Here is a 19,154-nt window from a genome sequence, read left to right on the forward strand (position 1 = left end):
CAACCATCGCGTTACGCGGGGTCCATGTGCCGTTGTCAAGTGAAATCAGACAATCATTGATGATACTGTATTGATGCCGTGTTGACGTTCCGGGATTGAGAGTTCGCATACTATATCATAGTTGAGGTTGAATTAGTAATAAATTGATTAATACCGAAGTGGTTGTGTGATTCTTTCCTGAACTATGCATAAGATCTGCTTCTGCGTTGAGATCTGAACTTGGTGACCTTAATAAACACACTAACACATACTCAGTAAATGTTAAAGCGATAACGGGGCGAACCGGGGACCTAAAATAAGCGAGAATAAGACGAACCTAGACAACGATGCCGAGTTAATCTAAGTTAATCTTGCATACTTACACCACACCTGCATAACTGCATACGATTAATTGCCTTATTCCGATCGATAACCCACCCTCGTCACCGAGGCGGGGTCTGGTTATCATAACGACTTGCATTATCATAATTACACCCACTCGCATAATTACTACGATTACCTCTCGAATTGGCATAACTAAATGTGCATAATTACATAAATTAACATATTTCCGGATAATTACACATTTGGCCAAATTTCATTTGATTATTATTATTTTCACTGAATATTCATAACCCACATATACGACATAATAATTTCACCCACGCACGCATACAACATATCAAAATTTTCATAACCAACATATACAACAGCGGTGCGTCGGGTTATTTTCCCTTCTTGCTTTTCTGGTTCTTGTTGTTGTTCTCGTTCGTGTTATTGTTGAAAAAATTGTGAGGCACACGCGGGGTCGAGGGGTAAATAAACTTTTATTGTCGTTTGGTGCAGCCGGGACGGCTGCGAGCTGTACAGGGGGGGGTGATGTAGGGGTGTTACGGAGGGGCTGTATACATAGGATCACACGGGAAACAAACACAGTGGGCGGGGCTTCGTGAGTGCACGGGGAGGTGCTCTCAACGACGTCCGCACAGGGCAGCCTGGGGGGCTGGCCCCACCCCTCAGCGGGGGGTTTTGGTATAAAAGGGGATGAGCCGGAGAGCTCGGGGAACAATGTTAAAGCTAAACCAGTGAAGACCGAAGATCGTCTAGCTAGAGCCCTGGACTCCCCTGGGTCGCCGCCCTTGTCAGGGCCGCACAGGACCGAGCCAGCGGCGTGATCCCGAGAACCAGAGCTAGTGCTCTGGGACTCCGGGTACCGTAGCCCGACTTACCAGTGTCGGGCCAGACAGCCTCCCCTAGCCCGTTAGTGGAGGACTAGGAGGTAGGTCAGAGATAGCTAGCAGTGTATTCCCAGCTAGCCGGGTGAGGGGGCCGATACCCCCTCCAGTGTTGTATGTCCGCGGTTGTGACAACTGTTGCGGAATAAATACGTGTGCCTCAACCCCGGCGTCCAAGAGTCCTCAACGATATTACATATACACGTGTAAAAAATAAAGTGTTGATTTCTGTTCATCCATGCCTCTTACCATTTATACGGAATGTGTATCTATAATACAGGGTGTTTGAAAAACATAGACCAAATTTGGGAATAATAATATGACGTCATCTTCATGGTCTCTAGCGAGGGTTAATCGGCTGGCTAGGTCTCCAATGTGTTTTCGGGGTTGTACCACGTGTTGTTTGGCATGAAGTCCGACGTTTTGCTCCACGTGCTGGGGAGCTTCTTTAGGAACTGGATGAATTCAGATCGGCCATAGAATGACCGATCGTAGTTATCACGAAGCGATGCAAACTCTAATCCAGTGAGTGAAACTGTTAAAAAGAATTGTCAAAACATTGAAATAGTGGGTGACCGTGTATTCTAATTGTTTATATTTTAACATTTAAAAAATCATAGATTTAGTGACATCTGGTTGAGATATGGGATGCAGGACCGGAGGGACTGCATTTTGTGTTTAGTTTCTTGTCCTTCCCCCGCAACTCCCATTAGCGCGGTTGGCTACGTACGGTGGGAAAGAAGTTCAACATATATTCGTACATAACTGCTGGCAAAACCCTTCTCTACACCCTGTACTATGTCCATTTGCACGTCGGCATCCCAGACCAGACTCCCATGCCCACCGTGCTGTGGGTGCTGGACATTTTGAAGGCCAAGGCTCCGGAGCTATTGGTGGAGATAAGTCACATCCCATGCACCGTTCTGCACCTCACGGCCAGCCACAATGAGTAAGGAAATCCGCCGTGCCCTTCTCCCACCTTACCCTTCTCCCACCTTGCCTTGTCATCTTATTATTCCACCTTGCCCTGCTTCTCATTGTCTCACATTTGGCGTGGATGTTTTTATTTTAAGATTTTTTTTATTATTATTATTTATCTCTGATTTTCTTGATGTCATTTGCCACCTTGAAACAAATCAAGTATGTTGCTTTCACGCGTAGCATTTAGACGGCAGTTTTTATTGTTACCTCGCACACCGATCATGAGTTTATGGTCTTCACTGTGGCGCGTGTGATAAAAATCCCTAATCGTAAGATCATAAATACATTTAAGGTTACCCTGGTGTTTGTGCGTGTGTACACAGGCGATCGGTCGACACTTGATGTGGTCTGAAGGTGCACCTAACTTGGCACAACAACTGTGGTGACTACACCGCCACTTAGTGGCAATTGGCGGTTGTTATTGTTGTTGTCATCGTTGTTGTATCACACTGTAATGTTTGTTGAATGTTAAAGCACGATCTGGCACAAGCATCATCAGACTAAGCGGGCTCTCACGTGAACTTCGTCTCGACCCTGTGCTTGTAGCCTGGTGAGAGGTGCGGAGACCATGGGCCTGAGGAAGGACAGGCACTGCGATTTCCAGAAATTTCGAAAAAATTGGTTTCCCAAGAAGGCTGCAAACTTTGTGCACGCCTACAATTCTCCCAACACGGACCCCCTCACCTCGCAGGTGCGTTGAAGCCTTCATGTTAAGCAATAGAACACACACGTGCAACACCGTTTACGGTAACTAGTGAGTGATGAGAATACAAAATTGACATGGTGGAGATAAAGGGCACTTATTGGCATCTAGCTCATCAGATGATTCTGCTGATGAAGCCGAGAATGGTGAAACCTGCCCAGAGTTTGCTTGCTGCTGGTTAACATTATTTTTGGAAATATCAACAGGGTGACACATTCGAATTATATGTGTAGATACATTATACTGTACCGTACTATGCTCTGACTGTACAGATTACAAAGTATGGGGCCCAGCAAATCTGTCATCCAGAGAGAGACGCAAACAAACACTGGGACATAGGAGAGAGAGACACACCGACACTCACCACTCCATAAATAGCAGTACTACCGTGCAATGTAAACCAGTTATTTCCCCCTCCCCAGACCAAGAAGATGTATGGGGGGGGGGCAGGGGGTGAGCCACGTTGCTTTATTATAGCTTCTGACACCATTGCACATGTCTGCATAGCACACGAACAACCGCCATCAAACCACTGAACTGCGGGCACGTGCCGCCACTCGTGACGACCAAGAGAGCCGGCTGTGCCGCCGCGCGTGTGTGCGTGTGTGCGTGACACAGGAGCGTCAGGCCATCATCTGCCACACGCTGGACAACGTGCGAGCCCGCTCAGGGGAACGCGTGGGCAACGTGAACTTCCTGGAGGGACAGGCCATCTGTACGTCCCGGGTGGTTCTTTCCAGGAAAACACTCGCGCGAAATGTGGCAGCGCGCACGCCCGGCCCCCTTGGGCAGGCGACAGTTTTTGTGTCTTTGCTAATTTTCCGAGTGGGTTTGAATTAAAGAAGTCGGCAGGCTGCCGTCGTCACGCTCGTCGCATCGTTCGGTGCTCACGGTCGTCGCCTCCGCGTGTGATTTTGTGCAGTTCCAGAGTTGCTGGCCAAGGGAGTGGTGGCTCAAATTTTCCCTCTCCACGAGCCTCGGGCCCTGGCACATTTCGCTAAGACATGGATGTACGGCTTCTTGGAAAAGCAGCCGCTAGGTCAGCAAGTAACAACTCCGTCAACACTCTCCACAACTACACTGCCACACTGCGGTTGGCACCCATGCACACGCGTTTGGACAGCAGTGGAGGCATACATCCCAATCAATATAACAAGATATTCAAATTAAATTGCATTAATATCTCTGACCTCTATCTTGTCTGCATGTCTCTCCCACATCACACTCATCTATATATTTGTCTACATTTCTCATATCTTACTACATCAATATTGCCTATATCTCTTTTGTCATCTCACAAGGAGTTTATAAATTAAAAGGGGAAGGGGGTCGTGCAGTACTCATGTCTACTTTGGACCCAATGAGCAAGCACCACCACGAATATAGAGAGTGGTCCAGATGTCTTGTGACCCGAATTAATTGACCACCAACAGTTTTCCCTTTGCAGATTAATTTCTGTTTAAACTAAACCTTACTTACATTTTTTTTTAGTTTTGGAGAATGGTATTTAGGGTCACAAGACATCTGGATCACTCTGTACAATACACCAGTGCCTCAAACACCTATTGCCACGATATGGGATTTTGAAGTACAACAATTTGACGTGTGATCTCTGTCCATATATTATGTTACATTTTAAGTTGGAAACTCGAGCACACATGGTGCACAAGAAGAGAATCATCAGGATGGGCGAGTGACTTAGTTACCCAGGGGCCCTCAGGCTTAGCCTCGTGAATTCCCTGAGTCAGCACCATGCAGAGTCTGAATTTAAATCCAGGCAGCTACCTATGATGAAACCAGTTTATCAGTTGTTATGAGTTGACAACCTCAGCCTTTTCTCCTGGACCAAAAAGAAAATATCAAGTAATTATTTACTTACTTACTTCAATGCAATCTGCTTATATGTGAGAGCTAAAATGCTTTCATAAAAATATTGACAAACCATGTTTACACTGTATGAAGCAGCGCTATTGAGTATTGGTAGGAAATACCTATTGATCTATAACTTTGTCGTCTTCTGAGATTATGCTCTCTGCATTTGTGGTGTTTTAAAAAGGTTTTACCATTCGTGTAAGTGGAATATCATCAGTGATAAAAAATATATATATAAAATAATGGAATATTCCTCATAAAACATGCATATTCCATGCTCTCTGTTTATAAAAGTGATGGCCCACTTCCTCAGACTCAAAGTCACATTATCGACATCTGTAAAAGTGCACGCATGCTGGTTACTGTGTGGTCTGTGCTTGTGGTAATTATATCTGAACTGCTCCTGGGCCTCCCCTAGGATGACTCGGCCTTGAATGAGTACCTGGTGGGGTGTGTAAACATAAACATCAGGGAGTACAAAGGCTGTCGGGCACGGTGCTGACCACCCACCTCCTCGGCAATCGCTAACAGCACTTGCCCCAACAAGTCTGTTGAAAGCTATATGGGGGATTTTGTCTATTTTTTGTGTAATAGACCAGATTTGCGAGTACTTTGGGGTGAAAGTGGCCGTGTACTTCGCTTGGCTGGGCTTCTACACGTCGGCCATGTTCTACCCTGCATTCTTTGGGCTCCTGCTCTGGCTCTGCACAACCTCCGACCAGGTGATTTGTGAATAGAACCTGCGCTTAATGTGAATGCGAACATACTCTGTGTACAAAGAGAGCTCTGATCTGTGCCTCTACATAAAAGTGCTAATTATGGATAACACATCACAGTCATGCCCTGCTATCAGCAGACGAGCGCCCACTGGCAGATTGTTGCCGAGTTAGCTTGTGCTGCACAGGGACAGCTGCCACTGGAGGTGTCCTTCCAATCTTTGATATTCGATGTGATTTGAAGCAGTTTGGGTTTCTGAGGCATTTAAGCACCGTATAAATGCAGGTGTTATACATTTATATAATTTAGTCATCGGCGTATTGGCGTTCCAGGCCGCATAAATAAATTAGGAGGGCAAAAGGTAAGCCACATCTGGTGGTACCGACAAGTGAAAATATTTGGTGTTTGAGCTCATGGACTAAAAGTGCAGCTAAAAGGTAAAGGCGCAGCCCTCCCATTGCTCGCTCACGCCACTGATGGCGGAAGGTCCTCCACTGGTGGAAACTCTCGAGAGCCCTTCTAGAGGATACGTTGGCCTACTCTTCCACGTTGGGTCATTCATCTTGGAAGAGGTGGGAGTACCCACACTTTACCCCACCACAGGCGACCTGCCGCCGATCGACTGTCGTGCACCCACTTACCGTATCCTGCTGAGTGGACATGGGCGGGAGGATCTAAGAACCTTGCACCACTGTTTCAAGTGACGCGCCGGGAGGTCGAATCAAACCGTCGTTCTCTGGATTGCAACTCCAATGTGCTCACCATCACACCCCGGGCGGCAACGTCCTCGTCATGGCAGATGGGAAACCGGGTGTGGGACTCTGCTTGCGTGTGCCGCAGACGAGCCAGGACATCAGCTGCGTGGCGTTCTCGCTGTTCAATGTGGTGTGGGCGACGCTGTTCCTGGAGGGCTGGAAGAGACACAGTGCCGAGCTCTCTCACAGGTGAACTCACGCAGGGGCGCAACTGCGGAGTGGGGGGGGGGTGTTATGCGGGGATGCATAGGGGCTCCAGTCGGCCACAAGGGGGCCCCGAATCAACAGATTAACGAGTACAAACACGTTAAGAAAAGTTATTTTAAAAAAGGTTCATTAAAAAATTACCTGTGGTTTACCATGCACCAAGCCCAACTAACGCGTCTGGCTGTCATATCAAGAGAGCAGCATAACGTTGCACGATCCACCCCCTTTGAGAGAATCTTAGACTGATTGGGGCCGGCATGACACACAATAACTTAATTGTGAATATTGTACCTTTCAATTTTTATTTAATTAATATTGTCACTGTGAGACTGTCTTCCTCTAAACCCCATTCACGGTGCAACTAAAATAACATATATAGAGAGTGTTATATCCTACATATTATTGTATACGGGTTAAAAATATCCGTATCTTGCATACCCCCGTTGAAATAGGTAGTTGCAGCGCCCCTGAACTCACGCTCCACTCCTCCACTTTGTGGGGGTGAGCGAAGCGTTGCGCCGTCCTCTGGGATATATAAATTGAGATCTCTTCTGCGAGAACCTCCGCTTCATCGTTATTACACCTGCTGTAAATATGACTGCCTTACCGGCGTGTAATGATGCAGAAATGTGTCGATTAACGTTGTTTATTTTCGTTATGTATGTGTACTTTGGTTCTTTTCGGTTAAGTCACGTCTAAAAATAAAATAATAAATCAAAATAAAACAACACATTACGACGTTTCGATTGCAACACAAGCAATCATCATCAGGCATAAAGGAAATAGCAACAAAAATCTAACTAGAAAACTATAGACCGACATACAAGCAGACAGACATCACAACGGCACACATAGAGAGGAGTATACAGGCACACGAAAATTAAATAACCTAGTAAAATATTGAAATGTGATGTAATACAACACAGAGAGTCGGTTAACACACAATTAACGCATGGCCTGGTTGACTACGTGTTTCAAAATTTGCTAAGTTAGAATTTTAAGTGTGAGCAACAAATATCTAACTAGAAAACTATAGACAGACATACAAGCAGACAGACATCACAACGGCACACAGAGAGAGGACACAAATCGGCTGTGTGAGCAACAAAAATCTAACTAGAAAACTATAGACAGACATACAAGCAGACAGACATCACAACGGCACACAGAGAGAGGACACAAATCGGCACAAAGAGATGGTCGTTTCTGTGACGGTCCCTTAAATATAGAGAGGAGGGGGAGGGGACGGGGGGAGGGAGAGGGCGGGGAAAATCAGCATATCAATGAGTGCACGCCAACGTACTCCCATTGTAAGTGAGATGATAGACGCGGCACGGGAGGCAAACCTGAAAATTAGGACAAACGCGGTACGGGAGGCAAGCCTGAAAATTAGGAGACAAGCACACGAAAATTAAATAACCTAGCAAAATATCGAAATGTGATGTAATACAACACAGAGAGTCGGTTAACACGCAATTAACGCATAGCCTGGTTTATTACGTGTTTCAAAATTTGCTAAGTTAGAATTTTAAGTGTGAAATTTCAAGGAGAGGACACAGGCAGAGAGAACAAATAGCCAGAAAGAAAAAAGGATAAGTTTAAAACTTCCCCGTAGAAGTGGTTCAATCTTAATTTGGGAGCTTTCGTGACTGCAGGAATTATTCTTTGGTTCTTTTCGGTTAAGTCACGTCTTAACCGAAAAGAACCAAAGAATAATTCCTGCAGTCACGAAAGCTCCCAAATTAAGATTATGTATGTGTAGTGAAACACAATACTTATGTATTGGGATATTGAGGGGCTGTGTTATGGAGGGAGGTGACGCCACGGCAGGGAACTTGGGGGATGAGGCTCTCGACTTCTGTTGCTGAATGTGAATGTTATCAGCACCACTGAGTGGACAGAGCCCCGTTCCTAAAGTTCGTGGGTGTGAGGTGCAGTGGGATCAGTGGACAGCTTTGGGAGCTGTCAGATGGAGCAGTTAACGAGCAGCCACGAGGCTGTCAGTTGGGGCAGTTAATGGGTAGCCACGAGGTTGTCAGTGGGGCAGTTGACGGGCAGCCGCGAGGTTGTCAGTTGGGGCAGTTAATGGGCAGCCATGAGGTTGTCAGTTGGGGCAGTTGACGGGCAGCCACGAGGCTGTCAGTTGGGGCAGTTAATGGGCAGCCATGAGGTTGTCAGTTGGGGCAGTTGACGGGCAGCCACGAGGCTGTCAGTTGGGGCAGTTAATGGGCAGCCACGAGGCTGTCAGTTGGGGCAGTTAATGGGCAGCCACGAGGGTTGTCAGTTGGGGCAGTTGACGGGCAGCCACGGGGCTGTTAGTTGGGGCAGTTAATGGGCAGCCACGAGGATTGTCAGTTGGGTCAGTTAATGGGCAGCCACGAGGCTGTCAGTTGGGTCAGTTAATGGGCAGCCACGAGGTTGTCAGTTGGGTCAGTTAATGGACAGCCACGAGGGTTGTCAGTTGGGGCAGTTAATGGGCAGCCACGAGGGTTGTCAGTTGGGTCAGTTAATGGGCAGCCACGAGGCTGTCAGTTGGGTCAGTTAATGGGCAGCCACGAGGTTGTCAGTTGGGTCAGTTAATGGACAGCCACGAGGGTTGTCAGTTGGGGCAGTTAATGGGCAGCCACGAGGGTTGTCAGTTGGGTCAGTTAATGGGCAGCCACGAGGCTGTCAGTTGGGTCAGTTAATGGGCAGCCACGAGGCTGTCAGTTGGGGCAGTTGACGGGCAGCCACGGGGCTGTTGGTTGGAGCAGTTAATGGGCAGCCACGGGGCTGTTGGTTGGAGCAGTTAATGGGCAGGCACGAGGCTGTTGGTTGGAGCAGTTAATGGGCAGCCACGGGGCTGTTGGTTGGAGCAGTTAATGGGCAGCCACGGGGCTCTCAGTTGGGGCAGTTAATGGGCAGCCACGAGGCTTGTCAGTTGGGACAGTTGACGGGCAGCCACGAGGCTGTTGGTTGGAGCAGTTAATGGGCAGCCACGAGGCTGTCGGTTGCGGCAGTTAATGGGCAGCCACGAGGGTTGTCAGTTGGGGCAGTTGACGGGCAGCCACGGGGCTGTTAGTTGGGGCAGTTAATGGGCAGCCACGAGGATTGTCAGTTGGGTCAGTTAATGGGCAGCCACGAGGCTGTCAGTTGGGTAAGTTAATGGACAGCCACGAGGGTTGTCAGTTGGGGCAGTTAATGGGCAGCCACGAGGGTTGTCAGTTGGGTCAGTTAATGGGCAGCCACGAGGGTTGTCAGTTGGGTCAGTTAATGGGCAGCCACGAGGCTGTCAGTTGGGTCAGTTAATGGGCAGCCACGAGGCTGTCAGTTGGGGCAGTTAACGGGCAGCCACGAGGGTTGTCAGTTGGGGTAGTTAATGGGCAGCCACGAGGGTTGTCAATTGGGGCAGTTAATGGGCAGCCACGAGGGTTGTCAGTTGGGGCAGTTAATGGGCAGCCACGAGGCTGTCAGTTGGGGCAGTTAATGGGCAGCCACGAGGGTAGTCAGTTGGGGTAGTTAATGGGCAGCCACGAGGGTTGTCAGTTGGGTCAGTTAATGGGCAGCCACGAGGGTTGTCAGTTGGGGCAGTTAATGGGCAGCCACGAGGGTTGTCAGTTGGGGCAGTTAATGGGCAGCCACGAGGGTTGTCAGTTGGGGCAGTTAATGGGCAGCCACGAGGCTGTCAGTTGGGGCAATTAACGGGCAGCCACGAGGGTTGTCAGTTGGGGCAGTTAATGGGCAGCCACGAGGGTTGTCAGTTGGGTCAGTTAATGGGCAGGCACGAGGCTGTCAGTTGGGTCAGTTAATGGGCAGCCACGAGGGTTGTCAGTTGGGGCAGTTAATGGGCAGCCACGAGGGTTGTCAGTTGGGTCAGTTAATGGGCAGCCACGAGGCTGTCAGTTGGGTCAGTTAATGGGCAGCCACGAGGCTGTCAGTTGGGGCAGTTAACGGGCAGCCACGAGGGTTGTCAGTTGGGGAAGTTAATGGGCAGCCACGAGGCTGTCAGTTGGGTCAGTTAATGGGCAGCCACGAGGGTTGTCAGTTGGGGCAGTTAATGGGCAGCCACAAGGGTTGTCAGTTGGGGCAGTTAATGGGCAGCCACAAAGCTGTCAACTGGGGCAATGTAGGGAGTAGGAGAGTAAATATACAAAGGGGTGAAATAGCAGTTGGAAGGCAGTTAAGCCTGGAGAGGAAAGGGAGTGGCTATGTTGTGAGAACTTCACAGGAAGTTATAGGATAAATAACTATATTAGTGTAAACAACAAGTTACCGATTATTTCAATTGTGCAATAATATATTGTATTAAATTATGTTACCCATTCTGGGGACAAAATATACACGATTGTCAGTGTTTTCTTACTGTTTATATATAGCAAAATTTAGGCGGTGTTACATATGCATCGGACCGTGGATGTGTTTGAATTGATTATATATTTAGTATTCATGCATATTATAAGCGGTAAGATTTAGAGTTGGGAAGTGACAAAAATTGTGTAATTAAGACAAACATTTGGAGAAACAACACAAATGAGATAGTAAAATGAGGCAAAGAAGAATGATTCTTTTTTTTATCAAATCGCGATTCCTAATTTGTGAAAATGTTATACATTTCTGGGTGGGTTAATAATGTCGAATGCCTCGATCCCCAGTTTCACTCTTTAATTTATCCGCTTACAAAGCACTTCAAACGAATAACATTTTCAAAGTGTATACATTTATCTGTATAAAAAAAAATCTAACAATCTAAGAGAGTTCATTTGATAAAGCTTTCACAGAATATATATTTACATACTTTCTTTTTTTATGCAGGTTTTTGATAGCTTGAGAATAAGTTTTTCCCCTTTTATCTGACAACAAAACAGATGTTAAGTTGTTAAAACACCAAACTGAAACCTTTAACAAGGAATAATGTCTGCATTAACCACAATACTTGTGGTCAAAATACAAAAAAAAACATATTCTGGTAGCATATGCAGTCTTTGAAATGATTGGTCCACACCAGAGACAGATTTCTGATAACAACGCCTTTTGGCGTCACCCTGGTCTAACACCGTTTGAGACGAGGCTCAAAAGAAAGCTGTCTCTAGTGTTGACCAACCAGTTTCAAAGACAATGTATATACTATCAGAGTGTGTTTTTTGTTTGCATTTTGACCACAAGTATTGTGGTTAATGTAGACATGATTCCTTGTAAAATGTTTAAGTTTGGTGTTTTAACAACTTAACATCTGGTTTGTTGCCAGATAAAAGGGGAAAAACTTATTCTCATATTTTGATACTGGCAAAGAGGTCCCATGATTTTTGATAGCTTGTTTGACCCTCGCAGTTGAAGGTCCATAATGGTCAAAATCCACACAAATTCTCAACATTCTTCCATGCATTAATATTTTAGTAATGTGGGGCAGTGGCACAGTGGTTAGCATTGCATTGCACTGCAAACCCAGTGACCTGATTTGATTCCTGGCCACAGCTACCATCAATGGCTAGTTGTATCCAAAACGGGCCGGGGCTTTCACATCGCCAACCTTCAAAGGTCACCGTGGTGGGAGTATGGTCACAGAATTCCCATGGCCGATATGGAGTTTTTTAAAATAAAGATTAAATACTAATTTCTTGCTTTTTTGTGTTTAGTGTGTTATCCCTCCCCCCCCACACCTCCGATAAGCGCAGATGGCTACATATTGTGTGACAGAAACTCAGCATACACACATGAGTTCATCCAGCAGCAGAATTGACAAATGGCAGTAACATTGTCACGAGTAAAATTACTTCAACGGGACTTCGTTAACAAATCAAAGCCTTGTGATGAAGCGTGACGTGGCATGGCGTCATGTGAGCGGGAATGACGCCGATTCCCTGTGGGATCCCTCTCACAGGTGGGGGACCCTCGACTCGCTGCCCGGCCTGCTGGAGGAGCCTCGCCCTCAGTTTTGTGTAAGGCAACCTGCACAACAACAACAACATCATCATCATCGTCATCATCAGAATCATCAGCAGCAGCACCGCCACCGAGACACAACCTACAGAAGCATTTACAGCTGCAGTGAGACCCTCCCCCTTGTCTGGGATGAAGATGGGTGGTGTCGTTCACGGATACGGAAAATTGCAGATGAAAGGAGTAGCCACACAAAAAAAACACCTTCTGGTCTTCAACTAAATGTGGAAAGGTGGATGAATTTGTTGCGCAGTTCCTTTTTTTCATGGAAAATAATGGGCGATGGGAAGTCCTCCCTGTTGCGGAATATATGCTCCATGCATATGTAATGATGACTTGATACCAGTGGCGGGTCCTGCAAAATCTCTCAGGGGGGGCAAATGTCTGGATGATTGATAAGGATAAGGTCCACCCATGCAATGGATAAATTAACAGCTTAAGCATGTAAAGACAACTTCACTTCTTTAATATTAATGAAAAATAAAGTGACTCTTACAATACATCTTGTTTGTTTCTATACTCACTATTAAAACAAACCACTCAAGTTTCTTTTATTAAAGATTCCACTAGGTGGCGACATATTATATTGTTGGATCAAACGTGCTTACGTATGATGACGTAAGCACGTATGATGACGTAAGCACGTTAGGGCGAGCCCTCCCGGAAGCCATAGAGAATGCATTGCAGCGCCCCCGTTCGAAAAAAAACATCTTTGAATGTAAGTCTATGGGACCACTCGGGGCGATTCTCAGCTGGAGGGAAATCGCCCAAAAAGAGGCGGTACTCCACAGAACGTAGCATGACGCTGATTGGACTATATCCAGAGGCACAGTGACGGCTAGCGTGACTCTGTGGTTGAATGACATTGGTGGTGCGTCGCCCAATCGCCCTAATGAAGAAACCGCCCCTGCTTGATACACTTCTCTTGAGATGGCACTTTAATGAAGACACGTTCACTTGACATCAGGCGGAGAGATCCCACTGCAACAGCCCTGAGTCTCCCACACATCTCCCTTATATATTAACACGAGGCCACGCCCCCCTTCTCGATCATTCTCTCTGACTCTGGACGCTCGCTCTACCAACAGACTCTAGCGTCCTCTTCCGTCACCTGACCACGCTCCCTTCTAAAACATTCCCATAGCCACCAGTCCCTTCGCAGTCACAACTGATACCCCTGTCATTACCTCCCGTGGCCACTAGTGCATTCGTACTGTAAGCTGACTTCCCTGTCATTACCTCCTGTGGCCACGAGTCCCCTCACACTGCATGCAGGCTCTATTGTCATTACACATGCACACGGAATGGAATGCGGTTAGCACGCCACGCTACGAACCCGCCCACCCGAGTTCGAGTCCCACTCGTGGCCAACACCAGTGACAGTGATCTAAACCATTCCTGGGGTCTTCCCTAGGTCGACTCAGCCTCAAATGAGTACCTGGTGCAATGTGCAAACATTGTCACCAGGGAAACAATGGCGGCCGGGCGTGGTGCTGGCCACCCACCTCTTAGCATGCCGTGCAAGCCTTCATAGGTGCTCTCTAACCAGACTTGCTCGAAAAAAGGGTGTTATGGCTATATGGGGGATCTTTGTCTTTGTGCTATGTTAACAGGGCAGGAGGCGCATAAGCCCCATCACAGGCCTCGAGGAGTTCTACTACCCTCCGTGGAGACGACGCATGTTCCGCTACCTCGTCAGCATCCCCTTGTGCCTCTTGTCGCTGTCGGCCGTCTTTCTGGCCATGTTTGCGTGCTTTGAGTTACAGGTGAGTCATGTCCTGTGGTGGATAAAAGATGACCTCCCTGGAACCCTCCCTCTCAGCGAGGCCACAATAAATAGTTAGGTCAAAGGGAGGATCCAAAAATGTTTAGAACCAGGAGCCTCCAAAATATGTTATTGTGTGGGAGCTCATGAAGGAAAGGTTAGTGTTTGTTTTGGTGGTCTGCTGACTGGTACACTGAGCCACTTTTGGACCATATGCTGCACTGGGGCTACTATAAATGTGTTGCAATAACCGTTGACTTATGATATTACTCCGATCGAATTTCCTAGACTGTGACATGTGCTGTGCATGCATGGTCGTGGTCGCGACAGGAGTACGTGAAGGCCATTGACGGCGTGACGCCCTTGATGCAGTTCCTGCCGAAGCTGCTGCTGGCCCTGGTGGTTTCCCTCCTTGATGAGGTCTACAAGAGGATCGCGTTCTGGCTCAACCATCTCGGTACAGCGCAGTGCACCCCACGTGCCGAGGACAACAATTTATATTTGGTACATCACGGTGATAAGCGCCTCTTCCTGGGGTGGCTGTGACATCACTACTGTGTCTATGGTAACTGTGCAATCATAACTGTTTCCGTGGTGACAATCATCGTCATAATTAAAATATATAGCAGATCGTGAACTTTTCAAGTGCCTGCCGAGTATATAATGACATGCACCTGGTGCACATGCACAAACATGTGCACAACATTAAAAACAACCCATTTTTTTCTCTCGAATTTCGCAGAAAATTACAGACTGCAGAAAGCTTATGAGAAGCAACTGATAATCAAGCTCGTCTCGGTGAGTTCGCTTTGCGCTTCGACTTGGTGAGAGTGAACAATGTCCCTACGGTATCATATGCACCTCCAATCAGCACAGTTGGCTATGTACGGTGCGAAAGAAGATCAACATCAATACGTATGTAATAAAGCTCGTTGAGACGACTTCTGGAATCCGTCTTTTATTCAACTTATGCTACAGTTACTTCACGCTGCTGATAGGCAGCGTGAGAGGGACAGATAGACAGAGAGAGACGCACTGCCACGTGGCAACTCGGAGCCCCGCTCCCGCGTGGCCCCCTTCCTCTGTTCATTCCCGTTCTGACCACCTGTCGTACGTCTCCACCCCTATTTAATACCCGGGTCATGTGGTACGTTTTCACCAATCATGGTTAGCCTCTATGGAATATTCCAGAGGCTCCCGGGACCACGCCCCTGACTCGTCTCCCCATTGGCTGTGGCTAAAGCCAGCAGAACCAATCCTCTACAACCAGCTGTCACCTTTCCATTACGTCAGGGCCACGCCCCTAGGCTTCCCTCCATTGGCTATGAATCAGGACCGGCAGAGCCAATCGTCGTGACGAGTTGTAATCCGTCAACATTCCGGATATAACCTCACATTACACATACATTGATTAAGTGGGTATGTTTCTTGGTTCGTACTTTATGTTCTTTTGGCGATACTTAGAGTACATTTTTCTTTATTGCAATTGAAATGTTTCATAATGTTTTTGTTGAATTGGTGAAATCAAGCTTGATTTATCAGTCTATACCTGGTGTCAATAAAAACTGCTGCTACAGCGTATACTCGTCATTAATGCAATGTCTGTTGTTCTCGCCCAGTTCCAGTTTGTGAATTCTTTCTCAAGCCTCTTCTACATTGCCTTCTACCTGGGTGACATGCAGAGGCTCAAGGAGGTGATAAACTTCGTCACTTAGCAGAAGCTGGCGGCAGTGTTTGCTACATTGCAGTTACTCTTATAACTTGTCATAGTCACATTTTAGTTTTTATAGAGGCAATACGCAGGACCCTTACATCACGCTGTGTCGTGTGCACAAACGGTCGACGGAGGCTAAACCGGCTATGAAAAACCAAACAAGGCAGGGGGGCCACCCAGAATTGCCGTACTTGCTTTTAAATATGGTATACAGTATTGTAATTCGGTTGAGGTAATGAGGTGGGATCAGAGAGCCAATGCCTGTATCAGAGCATGGAGTTGACAATGGGGCGGTGCCTAACTGAAGCGAGTTTTGCCACTTGTTGCAGCGGCCGCCATGATTAATATGATGAGTGTATTAACCATTAAAACACACACACATCCTCTGTTTCACAGTGGGCGTCTTGGTACAAATTAGAAAAATAACCCACAAATTACCCAATTGGAATTATACATAGCAGGTATCCTCCTCTACAAGACCACAGACCTTGCAGGTTGGTCAAGATGGAGAGCACAGAAGTACGGTACAACGATGAATTGTTCTGCCCATAACATAGCCGTGCAACCCTATGACAAGTTGATCGTGCATGAGAGCCACCCATACGAGCAGGCTCCGACCTGCTTAGCTTCCGAGATCTGATGGGCACGGGCGCGTTCCTGGTCAATTAGGTCACAGGCGTTGAACTGTTTATCGAGTTGAAATAGCTTACAGCCCACACGGGAGTCTGCACGGCCGTGTTCGAGAGTGGCAGGGCTTGGAAAATCACTGCTCAGGGCACTGATACCATTGTGGCTAGGAGATGTTAACAACCTCGTCTGGTATGCAGGAGGTCGTGGGTCCGATCTCGAGCCTTACGCTTGTATATTTGGAGTTTGCGTCCGTCTCTCTCCCCGTGGTTGCATGGATTTTTCCCAAGGTCCCTGGGGGTTTCCCTCCACATTTAGAATCAACGTGCGTTTAGAGTATTTGGCTGCTATAAATTTCCACATGATTAGCCACTTCGTTGAGCTATCATTTGTGGCCAGGTCCCTTCCGAAAAAGAGCTATACTGTATAGCTCAGTGGGCCTTAAGTGGTAAAATAAAAATTGTTTAGTTTTAGTTTTTTTTCTGTCTGCAGCAACTGGCGGCGTTCTCGCTGGTGACCGAGGCCACTCGCAAGGTGAAGACGGCGCTGCTGCCGCACCTCCTCCTCAAGCTCCACCTCCTCATCAACTTCCTGCGGGGATATAACCTCCTGGTAGGTGGACACAATGCCACATTCTCTTGGAAGGCACTATTTGTATCGATCAAGACAAGAATCTCCATGGTTTTGTTTACACAGCGGCAACATGTAAAATGTATTCTATATTATCGTACTGAAATTGTAAATGTTGTGGGTTAGCTGTCTAGCACACCGGTGTGGTGAATTAACTAATCGGCACGTCTTGTTCACGTGACAAACCTTAATAGTGTTGCCTCTAAGACCCGAGTCCGACGTCTCCAGAATCCACAACACTACACTACTATAGAGTCAGTGGATACTACTATAGTCAATAGATGTTACTGGAGAGCAGCCGGGGGATGGTGGGGGAGGGGGGTGTACGGAACGCTGTTTTAGGCCGGGAGTCCGCGTCCAGTGGGACCTGCCAGAAACCGGACAATAAATCCACGTACTGAAAAATATTGCTCCTGCCAGTGCATTAAGTGAGTCGTCGATACGTGGTAGGGGATATGCGTCGGCAAGCGTGACGGCATTGAGGCGGCGGAAGTCCATGCAGAATCTTAGTGACCCATCTGATTTCCAGTTCCCCCCAGGAACTCGAGGATGGGGAAATGATGTCGGCCCGCAGCATCTCCTGCACCTCTAGTTGAATGTGTCCTTTTTCTATTGGGCTCATTCTATATGTGTTTTGGCGCAGGAGTGTGGTGTCTCCCGTGTTGATGTGGTGCTGTAACAGATGCGTGCGTCCTAGGTCGAACAGTCCCCGGCTGAACACGTCGAAGAACTCCTGCAGTAATGAGTGCAGCTGGTGCTTCTGGTCAGGTGGCAAATCCGGCTCAGGCCCCGCCAGCTGGTCTATCCACGAGTCGTCCCCTCTTTCCTCGGACTGGCTGATACTTCCCACAAGCTCTGGCCCCATCCCGGGGGCTCCTAGTGACAAGGGACTAACGTGGGCCAGAACCGTTCCCGCCTGCACCGTTGCTGCTCTGTTTGAGGTGTTTAGCACTTTAATGAACAGATGCTGGTTCCCCTGGCCAATAGTTTCAGCCTCTATCAGTGCATGGCGATCCATGGCGGCTGGTGCCAGAGATACCAGGATGGGTGAGGGTGAGTCCGGCCAGGCTGTCATGAGGGAGGACCGATATCGCAGCGGTATCAGCATCTGGGCTGCCGGGGGAATGGAGACAGACTCACTGACCAGAGCCCCCTCCACCTTCAGGAAATGGAGATGTGTTTCCTGGACTTCCACCCGCCCGTTGGCCAGATCGATTTTCATAGGCATTTGCCTCAGAAAGTTCGTCCCCAACAGGCAGGTCACAGGCAGCGTTGCGGAGACAAGGATGGGTCCTGCTACCGAAAGCTGCCCAATCTGTATCGGGGCTTCAACCTGGCCCAGGAAGCCCATGCTGCCTCCATTTGCTGTGACGAACGCCGTCTTGATGGGGACTAATGGCCGGTTTTTATCTGGCAGCATCTCGTGCATGGTGCTGATGATCGTGGCTGATGCCCCTGTGTCAACCAGTATGTATGCCAACACTCCTGCGATCGCACCGACCAGGACCGAGGTTCCCAACACGGCCACTACCATCCGCCTTGCCAGCTTCCTCCATTGTGTGTCTGAGTCTGGCCACTGACCAGGCGGCGGCTCACTATCCTGCGGTGTATGGCGAGATGACGGGGGATGGGTCTAAACGGGCCGAAGATATGGTTCCCTCCTTTAGGGTGTGTCGCAGCAGGGTGAATGCGCCCTTGTTACGTGGGGTGGGCTTCTCACTGGGGTGCGGGCTGGGCTCCCCATGTGGTGCGAAGTGCCCCCCTTTGTAGTGGGGGGTGGGAATTAGGGGGTGAGCCTTCCTGTGAGCCCTTCCCCCCTCCCATTCCTTTGTCGTGGGGGTGTGAGTCCTCTTTATGATGTGGCCCCCCTCAGTCCTGTCTTGGTCCGCCGCATTGCGAGGGTGAGGCGGTGCGCAAAACTGCTCCACGGCGCACCGGCAATTGCGTGTGCTGCCTCAGCCCCGAGGCCATTGCCCCTGGCAACTAACCGGCGTTGCAGGTAAATAGCGATGTCACCCCGCGCGGCGACATCACCCCCGGTCGCGACGTCACT

General features: G+C 48.2%; 1 protein-coding gene across 1 annotated transcript in view; it reads left to right on the forward strand.

Moving 5' to 3' along the window:
* Positions 1 to 19,154, forward strand: part of LOC144719719 (anoctamin-8-like) — a 47,160-nt gene that overhangs the window by 16,933 nt on the left and 11,073 nt on the right. The window contains exons 2-13 of the mRNA XM_078595868.1: positions 2,040 to 2,163; positions 2,742 to 2,886; positions 3,517 to 3,613; positions 3,821 to 3,937; positions 5,365 to 5,492; positions 6,328 to 6,431; positions 12,307 to 12,364; positions 13,979 to 14,131; positions 14,461 to 14,587; positions 14,873 to 14,928; positions 15,750 to 15,824; positions 16,964 to 17,083. Coding sequence (XP_078451994.1) covers positions 2,040 to 2,163; positions 2,742 to 2,886; positions 3,517 to 3,613; positions 3,821 to 3,937; positions 5,365 to 5,492; positions 6,328 to 6,431; positions 12,307 to 12,364; positions 13,979 to 14,131; positions 14,461 to 14,587; positions 14,873 to 14,928; positions 15,750 to 15,824; positions 16,964 to 17,083 — 1,304 coding nt within the window. The remainder of the gene's footprint in view (positions 1 to 2,039; positions 2,164 to 2,741; positions 2,887 to 3,516; positions 3,614 to 3,820; positions 3,938 to 5,364; positions 5,493 to 6,327; positions 6,432 to 12,306; positions 12,365 to 13,978; positions 14,132 to 14,460; positions 14,588 to 14,872; positions 14,929 to 15,749; positions 15,825 to 16,963; positions 17,084 to 19,154) is intronic.

Source organism: Lampetra planeri, chromosome 7, assembly GCF_965212315.1.
Source record: "Lampetra planeri chromosome 7, kcLamPlan1.2.h2, whole genome shotgun sequence".
NCBI classification, from domain to species: Eukaryota; Metazoa; Chordata; class Hyperoartia; order Petromyzontiformes; family Petromyzontidae; genus Lampetra; species Lampetra planeri.